The sequence below is a fragment of the Dermacentor andersoni genome, chromosome 4 (genome assembly GCF_023375885.2).
Source record: "Dermacentor andersoni chromosome 4, qqDerAnde1_hic_scaffold, whole genome shotgun sequence".
Lineage (NCBI taxonomy): Eukaryota > Metazoa > Arthropoda > Arachnida > Ixodida > Ixodidae > Dermacentor > Dermacentor andersoni.
The window spans coordinates 14,600,450-14,618,149 of NC_092817.1; the positions used below are offsets into that span (position 1 = coordinate 14,600,450).

Genomic DNA, 17,700 nt, shown 5'->3' on the forward strand with positions numbered 1-17,700 from the left:
ACGCGTAAACGCCAACCGTAAGAGCAGGCTTCGTTGGCCCCTGGAAACCTATCACGGGCCGGGCTTCGCTCGAAGGGTAAACAGAAGACGAGACCCGCATAATATGAAAGAAGTGGGCGCAACACTGAGAAAAAGGTGGCACATAAAGAAAAGAAGGAGAGAGAGAGAGAAAAGGGCGGAGATACGAGAAGAGCGATAAAAGCAAGCGCAGGCCTATCGTACGGGGGTAGGATGCAATGGCTGGGAAAAGAAGGTATACAGGAAGAGAAGGGTGGGGGCCACAAAGTAAAAGGCAAGCAGCTCGCAGCTCTCACGACGACGCAACGGCGTAGGCGAGCGGTATTGCTGTGTCGGTAGGTGGGGGGGTCTGGAAATTTATCTCGGCTGCAGAGTCTTTCGTGGCAGCACCGAGTCTGTAGTGGAGGACATGGGACGGGTTGCAGAGCGGACGCCTATCTGCGCGAAGGAATGAGTGAAAAATAACGAAAATTGGAATCCTTCCCGCCCCCTCTTTTTATATATAAAAACAAACAACAGCGGATGAACGAACGAAGTGGGAGTCATAGGATATAGAGAAGTCTGAAACGAGTTACACAGAAGCGATAAACTTTCCTCCGGCATTAAAAAAAAAAAAAAAAAGAGAGAGAGAGAGAGAGAGAGAGAGAGAGAGAGAGAGAGAGAGAGGAGGAGGAGGAGGAGGAGGAGGACGGGGTCGAAGCAGATGCTTGAGTCGTCCGTAGAGAGATAGAGAGAAAAAAAACCAGGAAAGGGAGAGTCAGTCTCTTTTCTTCGTCCTAGACTCGGAAGCTGTGTTTCTGCGGCCGCGACGATCAATCCTACGTCGGTAAACAGGACGCGGAGGAAGCGAGGTTCGGTGCCGCTGTGGGTTTGGACATTTTGCCGCGGAAAGAAATGCGGGAACACGCATTTCCTTAACGTTTCATCTATCCTTTTTCTTTACGGCCCGCGCTCCATCCTGCGTTTAAGAACGAGACGACAACAACGCCGTCGCGACGACGATGTTAGGACGAGGAGTCAGAAGCGTGGCTCGCTTTCGTGCTTGGTGCGCAGCGGCCTACGTGTGTGATGTGCGGGCCGGTACACGCTTGCTCCAAGGTCGGTCCCTTTTGAAGCGAAGCATTCTTTGCATCTTCTCCCCACTTTGCACATTCTGTTGCTGTCTTGCCGATGATACAACTTGGGGTACTGGGTATGTTCCGCTGGATATGTGCTCGAATAAACAACTCGGGCGATTGGGTACACTGTATGTGCAACTAACTTGGCATGCGCCACTGCAGGTACGTAAACATTCTTGGCCGATCACCCGGAATGGATATGGGCCACTGGTTTCGAATAGACAAGCAGAATAAAAGGTACGAAATGAAGAAGTTGGCTTCAGAAAAGTGAGGAAGTCGGCATCAAAAGCAGCCAAGTGCGGAGAAAAAAGTAATGGGAACAAAATTAGACCAGAGCATGCATTGAGCCAGGAGCGTTAAGCTACAGAGAAGTGAAGAAGCAGGCTACATTTATTCATCAAAATTATCGATATTTAAATTCATTACCTTAAAACACATACGTAAAATCTGCCCGACTCTTGGCCAATCAATTTTCGTGAGTGGGTATGCGCCAAACACATTATGGTCATCGTCGTCGTCATCATCATCATTAATGAAATGAAAATCATCATCGTCATAATCATAATCAAGGGATGATTATCATCATCATCATGATCATCATCATCCGTAGAACGAGGAACGTCGTCGTCGTCGTCATCATCATCATCATCATCATCATCCATGGAGCAGGAGTGTTGAGCTCCGTAGTAGTGCAGTAGAAGTGATGATGATGAAATTTGAATAAACGCCAAAGAAAGCTTCGCTTGTGACCGATTCCCACATATGCGTGGGATTCGCAGATATTCTTTCGTCAACATCAGCCTTATTATTAAGTCTACTGCAGCAACAAGGTACCTCACAGAGTTCTCGGTTTACCTTTACTTTTGTACTGTGGCAACCGAACCTAGACTGTCGACATACTGTTTGTATTCTGACGTCAGAACACGTGCATTCTTGAAGTGTTGTCAAGCGCTCCTAGACGGTGAGTTCTGCACCCTTGCCAGCGGTTGAAGCATGTGCTGAAGCACGCGGTAGAGCACGCGCTGAAGCAAGCTCGAAACAGTCCGACAAGAATTATGGCGGCGACTACAGGAACCCTAATCGAAAAGGTCTATTTAGTAAAATTCAAAGTTGAGAGAGTTTGTTCGTCTTCGGTTGATTTGTTGGTTGGTTCATCTTTCGAACCGATGGAAAGTGCGGGTCGCGTTCTGACACAGGACAGCGTTGTCTCGTGCCGCCTTTTGCTATTTTCCAAAGGTATATATAGCCGCCAATGTCCCCGCTTTCACGACTCCTAATTCTTCGCCACCCGGTACTCCTCATCCGTTCTTCTAGGACTATCCCGCTGCTCTAGCAGATCGTATTTTCACCTTCCAGTGCCTTACATAAGCATGTGGGCGCGCATGCAAGTGCGCGTGTGTTCAGTGTGTGGGTCACATGTGTAGAGGTCGTTTAGGGAAACGTCCACTGCCCCCTAAGCATATTGAGTCATTGCTCGGAAATAAGCGATTGGCCAGTCGCGTTGCGACACGTGGGCTGCATGCCCTTCTGGAGTACAGGGGCCCGTCTGTGCTCGCCATCGACGCCCCCGCTGAAACCCTGTTGCGCAATGCGTATTCGTTTACGGTTTCAGAGATCCGCCCGATGTCCCCGTTTACGAGTCAGGATATAACGCCGGCGCCTTACACAACGGCGCTGTGTGCAAAGAGACGTGCAGCGCGCTGGCTCTCTTCTCGGCGTTATCTTCCGTTTATTCCGCGGCGTTGTATCCAATGTTGGCTCTGTGACCGTGAGGTGCGGCTACCAACCGAACAAGCTTCCCGGCAGCTGGGAGGAGTTTATTTGCTCCCACGCGAGGATTCAGGAGTATGTCGGCCTCTTCTTGTGTACTATATTAAGGATCGAAAAGAGCCTTGAGACCACTGTGGAGGTCAGTAATGAGGCCCTAGTTTCGTCGTAATTAATTTTCTTGCGTGCTGAAAGACCTAATGTATTAAGCTGGTCAGTTCTTAGGGAAAATCAGAAACGTGGAGGAACATTCGTGAAAACGAATGCTGACATCTCCGAGAAAGTATAGCGCTTAGTTACTAAAGAAAGCACGCGAGGGCTCCTGCGAAATAAAGTTACTCATCGTTTGGAGATAGAACCCGGCACCACCGCCTTTGCGAAGGGCTCGCTGTACCAAGTGAGCTAACCAGGATGATATGTCTTTTAGGTGAATGACGACTGTTTTCTTCGAAAGCATAAGTAAGATTCAAAATCGTGTTGCAACGATCCAATTTAGTAGGTAGTGTAACGCGTGAATGTGTGCAGCACGACTCCTTCAGGTGAAGAGATTGCGAGGGCAACAAGGGGTGGTAATAAAGTGAAATAAAAATGATGACTCTCCTACCTTGAAGCGGGAAAAAAAACGACTGCACCTGTTATGAAAAAAATCACAGAAACACCGTATGCGAAGCGGTTGCTACCCCCCCCCCCCCCCCCCAAAAAAAAAGAACTAGCACAGACACAGCAGCACTGACGCAATGATTGCGCTAAGCACGTGTACTGCAGTGTGTACACTTTTGCGTGACATATCACAACTCCATCCATAGCATGTAATGGACGTATGTATGCTCAAGACTGATCTTCGCTTGAACCTCTTTGTGCAGTGTTGAGTAACTGTTATCTTTCTGCAAACGGACAAATTCCTTCTAAGTGGCGGTACAACTTATCGGTGGCTCGGTGAAATGTGTAGTTCTCCTAAATGCGAATGCAGTTCTTGCGACTGGAAAGCCTTTTCCTTCAATGCGGGCTGCTCTGCATTTACTGTAAACATATCTTGAGACGGCGAATGTCTGCATCGCTCTGGTGACAATATTATTTCTAGCATAAGAGCATGCCTATACCCAGAGTCACCGTGCTCTCTCTTCCTTTTCTTTTTTAAACGCCGCATGCTCTTCGTACAGGCTGTATGCTTCTTGCAGTAAATTTGACGCAGAAAGGATTGCCGCCCTTACATGCACCAGTACCTTTAATACTTTATTTGGAGCCCTTATTCTGGTGGTAATAGTCCCATGCGAGACGTTTTACTTGCGACACCCCGCATATCGCGACGTCCGACAGGAATGCCGCTATATATCTACACTCACGCCGTTAAACCGCTGTCATCCATTGTGATAGTCGCTCATGCCTGCGCGACGGTGATCCGGAGATGGAAATGAAGGCTGCGCCGGATTGATATATTATTCATGATCGCCCGGTCCATTTTCTCGGTGCATGGCGCGCCTTCTGACCATCCCTGAGGCCCATCGTTTCGACGCTGGCTGGAGGCGAAGTTCGTCGTGCCCGGTGCCGTTGTCGTAATGGGCAGCGCGCCGAGCGCCGTATAGCAAATGAGGTCGGACCGGGAATCTCGCTAACGTCTTGGCGCGTTGGTCACGATGATCATCCGGCCGTGCTCCAATTGAATAGCGTTGTGTGACGGCGGCTATTTATACACGTCTCTATTGCATGCAGCCTTCTTCTGGAATAGGCGTTAAAGGCGTATGCGAGAAAAGGACTAGCCGTAGATTAATATATTTGCTGTTGTTCATTTCTGAAATTAATTGGTAGCAATATGTGCCCGCAGTTGCGACAACCAAAGCATGCATTCGCACAGACGCACGAAACAGAACTATAACAACTAAGAAAACGATGTTTCGGCGCCCGGAAGTATACGCTTCTTCCACTACATTTCTTCCAACTACTGTGTTGCGGGCTAGCTGTTCGATTTCCAGTGCTATGCTTGCAATAGTTTAAGTATACTTCTAAGGTTATAGCTTCATCATGGGCTTCTATAAGTGTTTGATGGCGGCTATATTGCTGCGCTTCTATATAGTTAAAATACGATGCGGTAATTAATAATCTCGAGCTTTTCGATACTTCATCCTACTGCTAAGACGAATAGTATGTAGCCATAGCAGGAACGCACTGTTCCAAGATAAGCAGCTGCATGGCACTGACGAATGGTGAAATTTCAGTGCGCTTGCGAACTAAGCCGTATGATCTGATATACGGCCGGACCGGCTGCTGTACGCGTGAGCGCTGCGGAATTCGCAGACTTAATGGTCCACCTCGTTTTCACGAAATCTCGTAAATTTGTTTACGGCGTTTCATATATTCGGGAGCTTGTTACTAAACCTTCGCTAAAAAAAAAAAAAAAAAAAAGAAGAAGAAGAAGAAGCAGCATGCCGCGTAACTGCGTCTGTCGAGTTCTGTGGTGCGTCAGACGACAACGGTGTAAGGACTGTCTTCAACAGGGGCGTATTTGCATTTCATTCTATTCTGAAGTTTATCTCTGTTGTGCTAGAAGCTAAGATCTTGTGACGAATGCCTTCGAGTAAATGGTCCTCCACAGCGATGGCTGAAGTTTGAGAGGAAAGGCCCTTTGAACTGAGCTCGAATGCCTATGAAAGAAAGAAATAAGAAAGGAACAGGAGCTTTGCATGTCTCCCCACGGCTGGACGGTTTATGTTCGCATATCTTGCGTTTGTCTAACAACGTGGCTTACTCAAAACCCACGTTACAATTTGCGTGATTCTTTGTCTCTCAGGTGAGACCACTGATAAGTGATAAAGCCTTATCTCGGTGAGAAACAAGCTTGTGATTCTGGATTTCGCGTCAGACTTTCTTCTTCTAGTTTTTTCTCTCTCTGTCTCTCCCTTTTGCATAGTTGCTTCTGAAACATTTGTGCAGCAGCTTGTAACAAGGTTACTCTAATTCTTGCTTATATTTCTCAAATAATCAATAATAGCATTAGCTTCAAAGGCTTCGAAAGATGCTCTATCAGATGTTAATCCACTTTTTAAAGCTTGAATATATAAGTACAAACTCTAGACACTGTAACGGTGGGCATATCTTGAACGTGTTACAAGTTAAAAATCGCACGGAATCCCGGGAAGCTACAAAAAATAAGATAAAACGAAAGAAAGCGGAATGAAAGAGGACCTCGGTGGAACAAATTAACGATCCGATAAAGAAAAAAATAGAAAAAGAATTTCTGAAGCCGTCGTGAGCGCAAGAAAAAAGTTTCATACGGAAAGCAACACATTTTACTTCATTTTCCTTCGCCTGTTTTGACATATAGCTGCAACCTGCCGTTGAACACACGTTAAGTAAACCCAAAGCGATGTCTTCACACTTGTAAGCGTGTGCTACGACCCGTCCTCTTTCTCCCTTTCTTTTTGTCTCTCTTCTTTTCCTTCGCTGTCACATCTCTGAAGCCCGCACGCGAAGGGAGACGCATTCAATATTCTGCCGAGCGTCCTGCAGTCCCGCCGAAAGCACGGGCATTCGCGTCAAAGGATCGCGCACGCCTCCCATTGCTCGACCGTGCCTGCGGTTCCTGCGGTGCTCGACCGTGCCTGCTTGAAAGGGGACGCGGGTTGTCGCAACTGCGCTTCTGTGGAACGCCATCTTTCCAGGCGGCCAACGCCGCCGGGGTCGTTAGGGGGCGCTGGACAGAAGCGGGGTGCCATTGTGCTCCTGACGGTGTAGTGGGCGAGAAGCGGGGAGTGCAAAAAGGAAGCAGGGAGTACGCGGATGGTCCCTTGTCCGAACGCGCCGCTTACCTAATTGATGGACTTTTCTTTTGCCGTCGGCATCCAGGCTGCGATCGAAGAGGACACGACGTTCTCGCGTGGCCTTTGTTTTGGGCCGCCCTCACGACAAAGCGCGCGCCTTTTGACTGCGACACCTCTTTTTGTCGTCTTATTTTTCATTTCAATGGCATAAACAGATACGAAAATGTAGCGGGTCACATAGATAAAAACTATATGTGCCGCACAAACAAACGGTGATATCTGTTTCGACAGCAGTGACGACAAGGACGACTACAGCGGCACGACGACGACGACAGCGACGACAACAACGATGACAACGATGGCACGATTACGATGATGACGGAAAGACGAGGGTGCGATTGCTCATTGCGGAGACAACAAGAAAGGCCACGGCTGCGATGGTGGGACAATGACGACTTAACATTAACGACTATATCGCCGTCAAATAGAAATGAAGACCAACGCTCCTGCTCTCTGACTGGGCGCGTATTGACCAAGTTGCACTGGGCGCGAGCACGCCTGCTTCTCGATGATTCGTTAGCATGCGGCCCCTCGATTTCCGTAACGCTCTTGACGAACGAGCACACAACTTCGCGCTGCTGCTCCACGATCTTTCACCTTCCTGTAGATCGTGCACGTGGTGGCAGTGCTGGGGAGAAGGTTGTGAACTTGTCGCTTCGCTGTTTCGATATTTTAGGTGAACGCCGCCGTTTTAGCCCCGAGCTGCTTATCATGCCTGTCTTCTTATCGGAGTTGTTTGCGTACCACGCGCCCAACTTCTCTTTAGGGAAGGTGCACCCTAGCGTGCTCAATAGCTAAAATAAACGGTGCCTGCTTGCCAGGGGCAATAAACAGCGCAGGAAAAGAACGAACAGAGGGAGTGGTAAATACGCTAGCGACCTCGTTTAGCGCGTAGCTCATTGATTTTACAATTATGGGCATCGATTCGGGAGCCGGGAGAACGCGCTCGCACTGCGACACAAAGAGTATACCCACGTCCATCAGCCGAGAAAACAAACTAAATAAAAAGAAAAAGAAAGAGAGACCGTTACCTTCCGGCCCGTCGTAAATCAATGCACGGTCTAATTAAGATTAGCGTGGCGTTCCTCTCCACTTTCCGCTTTTCGGCCTCGCCTCTTTTGTGGTTCTGTACCACCGCGCAGTGTCTGCGTTGTTTCACAAACTTCGCTTTTCTATTTTGCGACTGCTACTCCAGAGAAACGCAGAATTATCCGGGTAGCTGCCGCAAACGATAATGAGCATAGGTGTGCTTCAGCTAACTAGGAAAAGTGCAGCCCTCTTGGTTGAGCTTTTTATTGTCGCAGCAGTGCGGTTAATGTTCGAAGTAATCAGAGCCTGTCTATTGTTATCTCATCATCTGAGAACTTGCTTCCTCCGTATCTCTAGGCGGCGTGGGCATGAAATTAAAACAGAAAAACTGATGGGCTATGATTTCACGTGCTGTCCTCTCTGACGCTCGCTTTCCAACCTGTAATCTCGGTATTTTGTTTTATCGCACCATTCATCTCGCAGAACCTCTGCACGAAACTATTCTTGTAAGTCGTAATGAAACCACTACGCAACTGGCTGCACGCTAAAAAAAGGTACAGTAATGAAAAGAAAATATTCGTGTTTAACCCTGTTTGCTTACAGTTCCTCAATATTTTACTTCAACAAAGCTTGCACAATAAGCCATGCTAGCTTATGAAGGCCGAAATTTTTGCCTTGCGTCACTGGTGATGAAAGCTTTCTAAATATACTGTTTTGGGTAACTTTGAATAATGTGAGTTGACTTTCTGCAATAAAATCTTGCGTAACAATACCTGCTTTGACGTTTGAGTGACTATAATGTCGACGATAAAAAGGCGTGTGTTAACGCTTTGTTGGGCATGCTGCAGGTATCTAATTCTGGCTCGCTCTTGATGCTTTGCAGGCCCTGGACATCGGGCCCAGGCAATCCCGGCGCTGGCGCCCGGGACACTTGCCGGGAGACTGGCGATGACGGAGGAGGTTCAAGGAGCTGTTTCGCCTCCGGAGAGTCGCTAAGGTCACCAGGAGGAGTCTCACTACCTGCGCCTGGTAGCGGCGAAGATGACGACATGGTGACGAGACGCTTCAAGAAGGGTACCGTGTACAGCGCTCTGGCCAGCCAGAGTGGCCTGGACTTTTCTCCGGTCGTGCTTCCGGCAACGAGGCCCAACTGGGGCGATCGCTCTCAGATCGGCTGCGCCGAAGACGACAACAGGGTCCCACCGCCACCACCGCCGCCGCTCAAGGAGAGGAAGCCCGCGCCGGCGCCCTCGCACGAGAAGTACCCGTCGTGGCCCGTCACTCCAGCAGCGCCGGCGACGTCGACGGCTTGCCGGTCCAAGTCGTGGACGCAAGAAACAGATTACCCGAAGGAGAAAAATCACGGGTACGCCAGGCCCAAGAAGGGCTTCAAGATCTCCACTCAGCAGCTGCAGCCGGTGCTGGAGCGCGCCTGCGAGCCCGGAGCCAAGAAGGCACCGATGACACCGACGTCGTCTTCCGTTTCAGACGACGGCGGAGCTGGCATATCGAGTGCCAACGATGTATGCCTCTCGGCCGAGCTTGCCAAGTCGAGCGAGTGCAGCGCGGACGCTTACCTGAGCAGGTACGACGAGTTCCTGAGGCAGTACCAGCGCTGGAGCGAGGCGCCGTTCCTCCAACGGCTGTACCAGGAAGGCGAGAGGGACGGCTGGCCGCGAGCCACCGAGCCGCCGCCGCCGGGCAGCGAGTCAGCGTGCGACTCGCTGGGCTCCAGCGGCGGCTCCAGCCAGGACACGCTCAAGTGGCACGGCTCCTACAGTGACCTGAGTGCCTTCTCGGCGTCCAACGGCTCCTCGCTCTTTGACAGCGGCCACTCGACTTTACCGGACAGCGGTCGCCTATCGCCGCAGTCCTCCTGTGACGGTAGCCTCGCCGATGGCAGCCAGAGGCTCGTCTCGCCCAGCCAAGCGGCAGTGGCGCGCAGCGCACGCGTACTGCAGCCCAAAAGGCACGAGTCCGAAAGCGTGCTGTACTACGCGCCCTGCGAGCGCAGCAAAACGCAGCAGTCCTCTCGACCCAATGAGTGTTCGCGCGTGGCGCAGCTGAAGGCAGCCTTCGACCCAGCTTGCTCAATGACTGCTCATTCGTCGTCCAGCCGCAAGGAACCGACTAAAATGCTGTTCCTGGACCCGGAAAAGAAGCATCGGGTTTCCGATCCAGAGCTGAAGGCTATACAAAAGCAGGCCGTGCTATCATTCTACAAACGCCAGACGTCGCAAGATTCCAAGAACTGCGGAAACAGCAGCGGCAACAGGAACAGGACACTGCCGCGGATTCCTTCGTCGGCGAAGTGGTCGGTAGCTGTGTCTGAGGCTTCCTCAAGTCAGCCGCCATCGCTGACGACGACGGTGAATTCGGTAACATCTCCCAAGTCTCACGATGCGAAAGAGAAACCTGATGCGCCCTGGAGAGGGCCTCGAAGCTGGTCGGTACCGGACATCACGCAGCAACTCAGCGTGGCTCCGAAGGCGCCTTGGGGTCCCGTCGTCACGGCAACGTGCAAGTCGCTCGCGGAAGCATCTAGCAGGCGTTCTTGCGACGGTACGTCGCTCAGCCGGACTCCGTCAGTGAATTGTAGGTCATCCGCCGATGTGCCGCCTCTCAAAAGGCAACTATCTGTGGCTGTGCCCAAGGACTCGCACCAGGGACATACTAGTAGTGAACTTTCTTTTACTGCAAGCAAAGCGCCAAAGTTCGCGTCTTCTTCTCAGCCAATAGTCAGCGGATCGGATCAACAGGTTGTTCAGGTGGGTCTCCCGTTTGCTTTGCATGGAAGGCTGGTTCCCTCGGAAAAGCCCATCAAAAAACTATGTCAAACGAAACTCTAGCAAGTATCTGCACATATAACCTTGCGTAGTCCAGAAACTCAAGAAATGCTCATTTGCTTAACCAGCGTGTCTTGCTGGTAGACTGAATGATAATATTGGATACCGACTGTCTGCTCTGCATATTCTAAGGAAGCGCCAAATCACCCAGCACGAGTCAAACGAAGGCTGCGCTCCAAGATGTGCGTTTCGTCTTCGAGCAAGCTCTTAAGTTGATATTTTGTGCTCCCCGTGCCTCCTTATACCATATCGCTCGCACTACGCTGCTCATATTTTGCACATGTTTCTCGTGCTCGTTTAACATGGATTTTCAACAGACGCGTTTATTGCATGGCACTCATAACTGCGTGGCGGAATACTGCGTGGTGCATTTGCTTTTGACACATCGTTAAGCTCATCGAGCAGGCCGTGTAACCGCCGGCCTACTCAACGCTTGTCACCGCACAAACATAGAAAGCATTAGGCCCGTCTCCTAACCTGCAGTTCTCTTAACTCGCCGTTCAGCCACTCAGTTGCTAAGCGTCTCGCGTCATGCCACGCTCAGCCAGAAACGTAAAGGACAGATGTGCGCCGGTTGGTCGTTCTTTTTGCCGCCGCGCGATTCGCGATAGGTCGGCACCTTCGTCTAAGCTGACGACACGCAGCTTTTTCTCGTCCTTCTCCTTTGGTTGGCGGCGCGGCTTAATTACGGACGCGGCGCGTCCTTCTGCGAGTGCTCCCTCGCATCGCCCCACCTCCCACCCTACTCCTATCTCAATAAATCCATGCAGTGCCGTGAATACTAACGCTCATGTTAGCCGATCAGTGCACAATTTCGCTAGTGCGCGCGCATATAAAAGCGTATGTCTGTTTGTCGGTATTTTCAATGTTCCATAGTTGCTTTTCATGAGAAGCCATTCAGTAACACTATATGGATCATGTCCGAGTGCAGAGGCCTAAAAGCAGTCACGGAGATACCTTGTAAGCCAATCGTGCCAGCGAGTACATCGTTCTCTGCAGCAACATATATACGCATGGCGTGTCGTCTGCTGCCGCGAAGGGCTAGCTTACTAGTGTTGCAAAGCCTAATGACCTGCGTTCAAACCCTTTGACATTGCGCGCTTTTCATACGGTCGTATAGATGTGCACTACAATATTTTATACAAACTCCGCGCTATAATTTTCTTTCTTTGGCTACGAACTGCAGTGGGCACGTCAGCACTCGCCATAGCTCCCACAACGCTGCACTGGATTAGTGAGGTGGGGCTCACCCAGAGTGCGCCAGGGGGCTCTCCGAGTTCTGTTGAGGGCAGCACCAATCAGACCATTGTCGAGCACCAGCAGCATTATATCCGTTCTTTTTAGCGCTTTGCGCTGACTTCCCGCGAAACACACCCCTACCTAGTGCTCCAAGCCGTTTCGTTTTATCTCTGCATTTCCCTGTTGCTCGCTTGTCTCCTCCTCTAGTTTCGTCCCCGTTGACTTCAGCTTGGCGCAGCAAACACCAATGGATTTTGGTTACTTGAAAAAGGTTCGTGCGCTGTCGTGGCAGTTCCTTGTCGCAAAGGTCGTTGAAGCCAACGGAATGGAGGTTGGTTGTCCTTATCGGATTGATTTTTTATGGGATTTCTTCTCTTTGCGTTCTTTGGGCTATGTTGTTCATTTCGTCGACGCTATACCGTTAAGTTCCAGACACTTCGGGAACCTGTATCTGCGTTTATCGTACCCAATATTCGTACGTGAAGCTGGTGTTGCACCTTGAACACTAGTGACATTTCATACTTTTTGTTGGCCGGGCATGACTATATGAATTAATAAAGGCAGGAAATAAACGAGAATTCCATCGCATTATATTACACTTCGGGGTGACCGAAAACAAAAAAAGAAAGCTTCAGTTGATACCTTAGGCTTCTACTGCCTTCTTACCTGAGGTTTCCAAAGACAAGTTCTAGATGACGGAATCTTGTTTACTGCTAATTAGTGGTCTTCAGCTTCAGCTTATTGTAGTGTGTCCAAAAGTGTAGTGCTTAGCCTAAAAATCTCTAACCACGCAGCCAAAACACCTTCAAACTGTATTACTGTCTGTCACAGTTTCCGCTTCGCAATCGTTCTGATGTTATCCCTGTTATTTAGCGCATATTCTGCCCGCTTGGCGCTGGCATTTAGTAATCCTGAGAGCAGTATTTTACCGAGTTGAAAAACCTCACCGTTTACTGTGTGCGGTTGTTCGAAAAGTGTGAAGCGCCACGTATGAGGGGGCCAGCGAACACCATACCGATGCGACAACTACTCCGTTTCCGTTTAGCATTCTGCGGCCGAATTCACAAATCCTTTTGCTCGTAACTGCTGTTTGCCGTTGGCCGGTCGGTTTTGCTAGCAATGTGTCTGACGTCGTACTTGCTGGTATGTGCTCCTACGAACAGTTCTAGCGTGAGGACAAATTCCAGCCAAATGTTATGGTGGACTCAGCAAAGGTGGTCGGCCAATGGCAAAAATCACTTGCGAACGAAAAGCTTTGGGAACTTGGCCCTCGGACCTGTATTCACAATAAGCTCTTACGGCTGAATTGTTCGTAGGACAAAATTTCAGCCAATTTTGATGCTCAACATGAGATTATCAAAGGTGGCCAGGCTAAAGAAATACGCACATATGAACGAAAAGCTTGGTGAATAGGGCCGTGGGCCCGTATTCATAGAAAGCTCTTACGCTGCACTTTTTCCTAAGAGCAAATGTCTACCAATCCTGATGGTGGACACATCAATAGAAAATGTGACCGACCATAGCAAACAGCACTTTCGTGCCAAAAACACTTTTCGTTCGTGCATGCTCTTTTCCATTGGCCGGCCGCTTTCGCTAATAAAATGCCCAGCATGATGATTGGTTGGAATTCGCTCTACCGAGCAATTGTAAGAGCTGCTTGTGAATATGGGCCCTGGTGTTGAACGTCTGCACTCAGACAAGCAGTTGCTGACTAACTATTCCTTGCGCCGTCTGGCGATCTGCTGTCGCCGCGCCAGCAGGTTTCTCTGGTTCGTGTTATTGTCATGCATGTTCGGGCATTTTCTACCAGGTCAACTTCGCTAAAAATAGATTAGGCAAGCTAATCTTGCTTCATTCCCGCAAGCGCGGTGGTCAATTTACTTTCTCTAACGCGTGCACTACGCATAGACGAGAGACGAGAGAAAGTCCCTCAACGTTTCCTCGCATTTTCTGCGGGGAAGCATCGATGGCTCGACTAGACGGGAGGGGAAAAAAAAGAAAGCAAGCTTCCGTTCTTTTCTTATTTCAGCACGCAACTTGTGGTTTGCCGTCTCCCGATCGAAAAATGGTTTCCCAACGGGCGCCGGCCGTTAGTGCGCTTAGAGGCCACTGACTGTTTTCTGCGCTTTTCTTGGGGACATATGGGTTCGAGATGCAGGCTCACTGAACCCGCGCGGTCAAGCACATGCGCGCACACACACCCGTACAGACGCCTCCCAGCCTCAGAAGGAGGGTAGGGTATTGGAGAGAATTTACTGTTCTGTCCATCCCAGGCATCCAATGGATGGCAAGAGAGACGGAACTAAGAAAGAAAGGGGTAATGGAAGTAAGCTACACTACAGCTAGCGCACGCGCAATACTGGGTGTCCGTCCACGAACGAACCATACTGGGCCTTAGTCTTTCGGCGGCCGGCTCGTCGTCTGGCCCGTATAATGCCTCGGCCACGCGCTTACGCTGACGGGTGTGCATTCGGCCGAGTATTTATGTTTATTGGTCGGTCGTAAAAGTAGCGGAGGTCCTCCGACGAGCAACCCGCGTTTTTATTACGGGCTGTAAATACGCAGCCATTTTTTCCCCTCCTCGTCCCGCCGGGCCTTGCGGCCCCGCCCGCCCCGCGAGAGAGTTTGCTTGGAGCTCGCAGAGAAAGCCCGATTTATTGAGACAGAACCGAGCCGGAACACTCCGAATTTTCTTTCTCTCGGTCGCGAGAAAAGTGCTCTTTTGCTCAGCACGTACGCGAGATTGCCGTCTACAACCACCACTCCCGCGCTCCTCCGTAACCCTTCCTCCCCTCTCACTCACGCACGCAACTCCTTGCCTCTCATGCCCTTATTGTTGATTTCTTAAAATTATTTTTCGTGGTTTCCGTATAATGTGATCCTTCGCTGTGGCCAGTAGTTGCAAGACGTGCCTTGTATTGAAGCACGCAAGCGCGATCGGTGGCCGCGTTCTCGGCAGTTTCGTGTACAATATTTTTATTTCTTTAACCGATATCACTGATTTGCAAGGCAAATAGTACTGCAGTCGAAGCAGAAACGAATGCGATTGGTCGCATTCTTTCTGAGCCAGTTTAATTTCTTCCAAGCAACGAATCTCTTTTTACGGTATCGAATCAAGAATTATTGTCGTCGACAAAATTCGGGCGCTTCATCGAGCTGAGGCTTTATTCCTGCAGTGGATTTTCTCGATTAAGCAAGAACACTGTTGGCGATCTTCGTACTTCTTCCAGTCAGGTGTTGTGTTCAAGTTCGTTAGCCGCAGTTCAAACGAGCTTGTGCGACGCACTTTCTTATTTTTATTTTTTATTTATCGTACCAAAACCTTTACCATTGCCACACTACTTGAGCCATGGGCCTGTCTTAGCATTTCATAATTATTGTATGTAGCAGAAGTGCTGCCCATTAGTATTAATGAAAATATTGAGGAGGTCTACTTACGTATCCCATACACATAATGTATTCAAGAAGAAGCACAAATGATTAACGAATGCATACTCCTAGGGCATGCAATATGGCTATAGTTAAATTCCACAATAAAATTGGACATATTAGAGCATCAACTTAACCAATTTTAAGCTTACCGTGTTTTCAGCATCCTGACCTATCGAACGCAGTCAGACGATCGTTTTTGTTTGCAATAAAAGCCTACTTTTTAACCCGTTTCGATCATGTCAAAGCAAGCTGCTACGTCGACGAGAAAATGTTACCGAAACACGCGAGAACACTTAGCAAAGTAGTGGGCTTGATATTTGTTCCATAATGTTTCCTGAACACGTCTGCCTCTGATACAGTAAATCAATGGATGACGAAAGCAGATGATTATCATAGGGTTATTGCATCAACGAATACATCTTATTATAAAAGAAAGTAACTTTTCCTGAATCATAAACTCTTTATGGAGTTCATGAAGAGCAACGATGTTACGGCTATAATAAATACAAAAAGAATGTCCCGAAGTAAAGTACAACGAAAGAAATATGCTGATAATTTGTTTGTACATAATCTTATTTGAATTGTATTGGGTGTATCCACATCATACGTACACGCTCTTTGTAGCCTTTAATTTTATTGATAAATAAATATGAATTAAAATATTTGTTTGCGATTTGTGTTTTGATGCTTAAAAACTGCATGTTATAAGCGCGCTGCTTTTCATAACTTTCAAGGTTTTATTTCGTTATCGTTCTTGTAAGACACCGAAAGGATATCTTCACTATGTGTTTGCGAGTTTTGGTTCATTAGCTCAAAAGGTAAATCATTAACCAGGACGCTTGGAATGAGTTCATGTCAGGTGGAAAACAGCTAAAGTGGGGAATTCCAGCTCAAGCAGATTTTGATGGTTTTAAACGAAGCAAGAATAAGAAGCACCATGGGAAATGCTTACGGCCCGCTTTACATGCGGATATCTCGAGAGGAGTGGCGTACGCTTTAGAAAACGTCACAATGCTCGTGTAGGCTGATCACGGCCCTTCTTTGTCTTTCTTTCTTTCTTTCTTTCTTTCTTTCTTTCTTTCTTTCTTTCTTTCTTTCTTTCTTTTAGTTCATCCTGAAAAGGAGCTTCACTGCTGCTTTAGCCCTTCGCTCTAGCCGTCAGCGAGGCTGGCTGCAATTCTGCTTTCCTGTATATGCCGCTGCTTCCTCTGACTTGGTTTTTCGACGTCGGGCCAAACAGAGGTGCAGTCACAAACCCAATGCAGACGCCGAACGTTCGTTCTCTACAACCACTGTCCGTCTATATAAATAGCCTAGACGAATAGGGCCACAAAGGAAACCCTTCCGCGTTACGCGGTAATTGGCAGCACCACGGCAGGGCAGCCAATGGCTAATCAGAGGGTCGCCGAAAAGAACGCGTCTGCTCCGTTGCATTTGGCTTTGCCTCATCAAGGGTGTTTGTGCGGAGGTGCACGCTTTACAAGAAAGAGTGCCTCGTAGCAAGCTTTTGCACCCGGTCATCGAATAGCCAGCTACTCTCCCGATTGATTGATTGATCGATCGATCGATCGATCGATTGATTGATTGATTGATTGATTGATTGATTGATTGATTGATTGGCACAGTGTCAGAAATATTGACGTTACTAGCGTTACATGGTGGAATAAAATGTCACAAGAGAGAGAGAGAGAATGAAGAGGAAAGGCAGGGAGGTTAACCAGATATGAGTCTCCGGTTTGCTACCCTACACTGGGGATGGGGGATAGGGGTTAGAAAGATGACAGAGAGGAAAACGCAAAAAAAAGGAAAAAAAAAACACGCACACATGGAGGCACACACACACAAAAGGCGTTCCAGTTAAAGTCGTTCACACAGGCCGGCGGCGTCGCAATGGAATGAGCCACATTTCACTCACTCACTCGATCCAACACTAAGTCTTCGAGCGCCATCACAGCTTCACCGTAGAGACGCCACGCTTTTATATCGACTTTGGTTGGGCGTTGCCTTTACTAAAGCCTATGCATTCCGCATAGGGATGACCGACAGCCCAACCTGAGACCACTGCGGCCATGAAGAATCAATTGGCCATATTTTGTGTGCATGCCCGCAGTACAGTACACAGAGGGCATGCCCTCGCCACGAACTTGACCAACTGGACGACCAAGCGCTATCCGAAAAAAGAATTCTACAACATCGAAAGGACCTACCGTCACAGAAGAAGGCCGTGCAAGCGCTATTGCGCTTTTTGCGATCTACCAAAATGTCACAAAAATTTACATGTGCCTGCAAAGGTGCAGTTTAAACGAGCCCACTGATAGCAGGGCCACTTTCAAAAAAGTTTGTTGTAAATTTGTTTTGTCACGACATTTATGACAGTATCTATGGATGTTGGCCACCTTGAAATGAAAACTCAACGCCACTATGGTGTCAATAGCT

The 17,700-nt window shown here is 48.8% G+C and overlaps 1 protein-coding gene across 4 annotated transcripts in view; it reads left to right on the forward strand.

Annotated features, from left to right (window-relative positions):
- LOC126535956 (uncharacterized) overlaps positions 1-17,700 on the forward strand; it is a 638,450-nt gene that overhangs the window by 393,000 nt on the left and 227,750 nt on the right. For all 4 annotated transcript variants that reach the window (XM_050182825.3, XM_072287749.1, XM_050182828.3 and 1 more), the window contains one exon: positions 8,631-10,515. In XM_050182825.3, the coding sequence (XP_050038782.2) occupies positions 8,631-10,515 (1,885 nt within the window). The remainder of the gene's footprint in view (positions 1-8,630; positions 10,516-17,700) is intronic.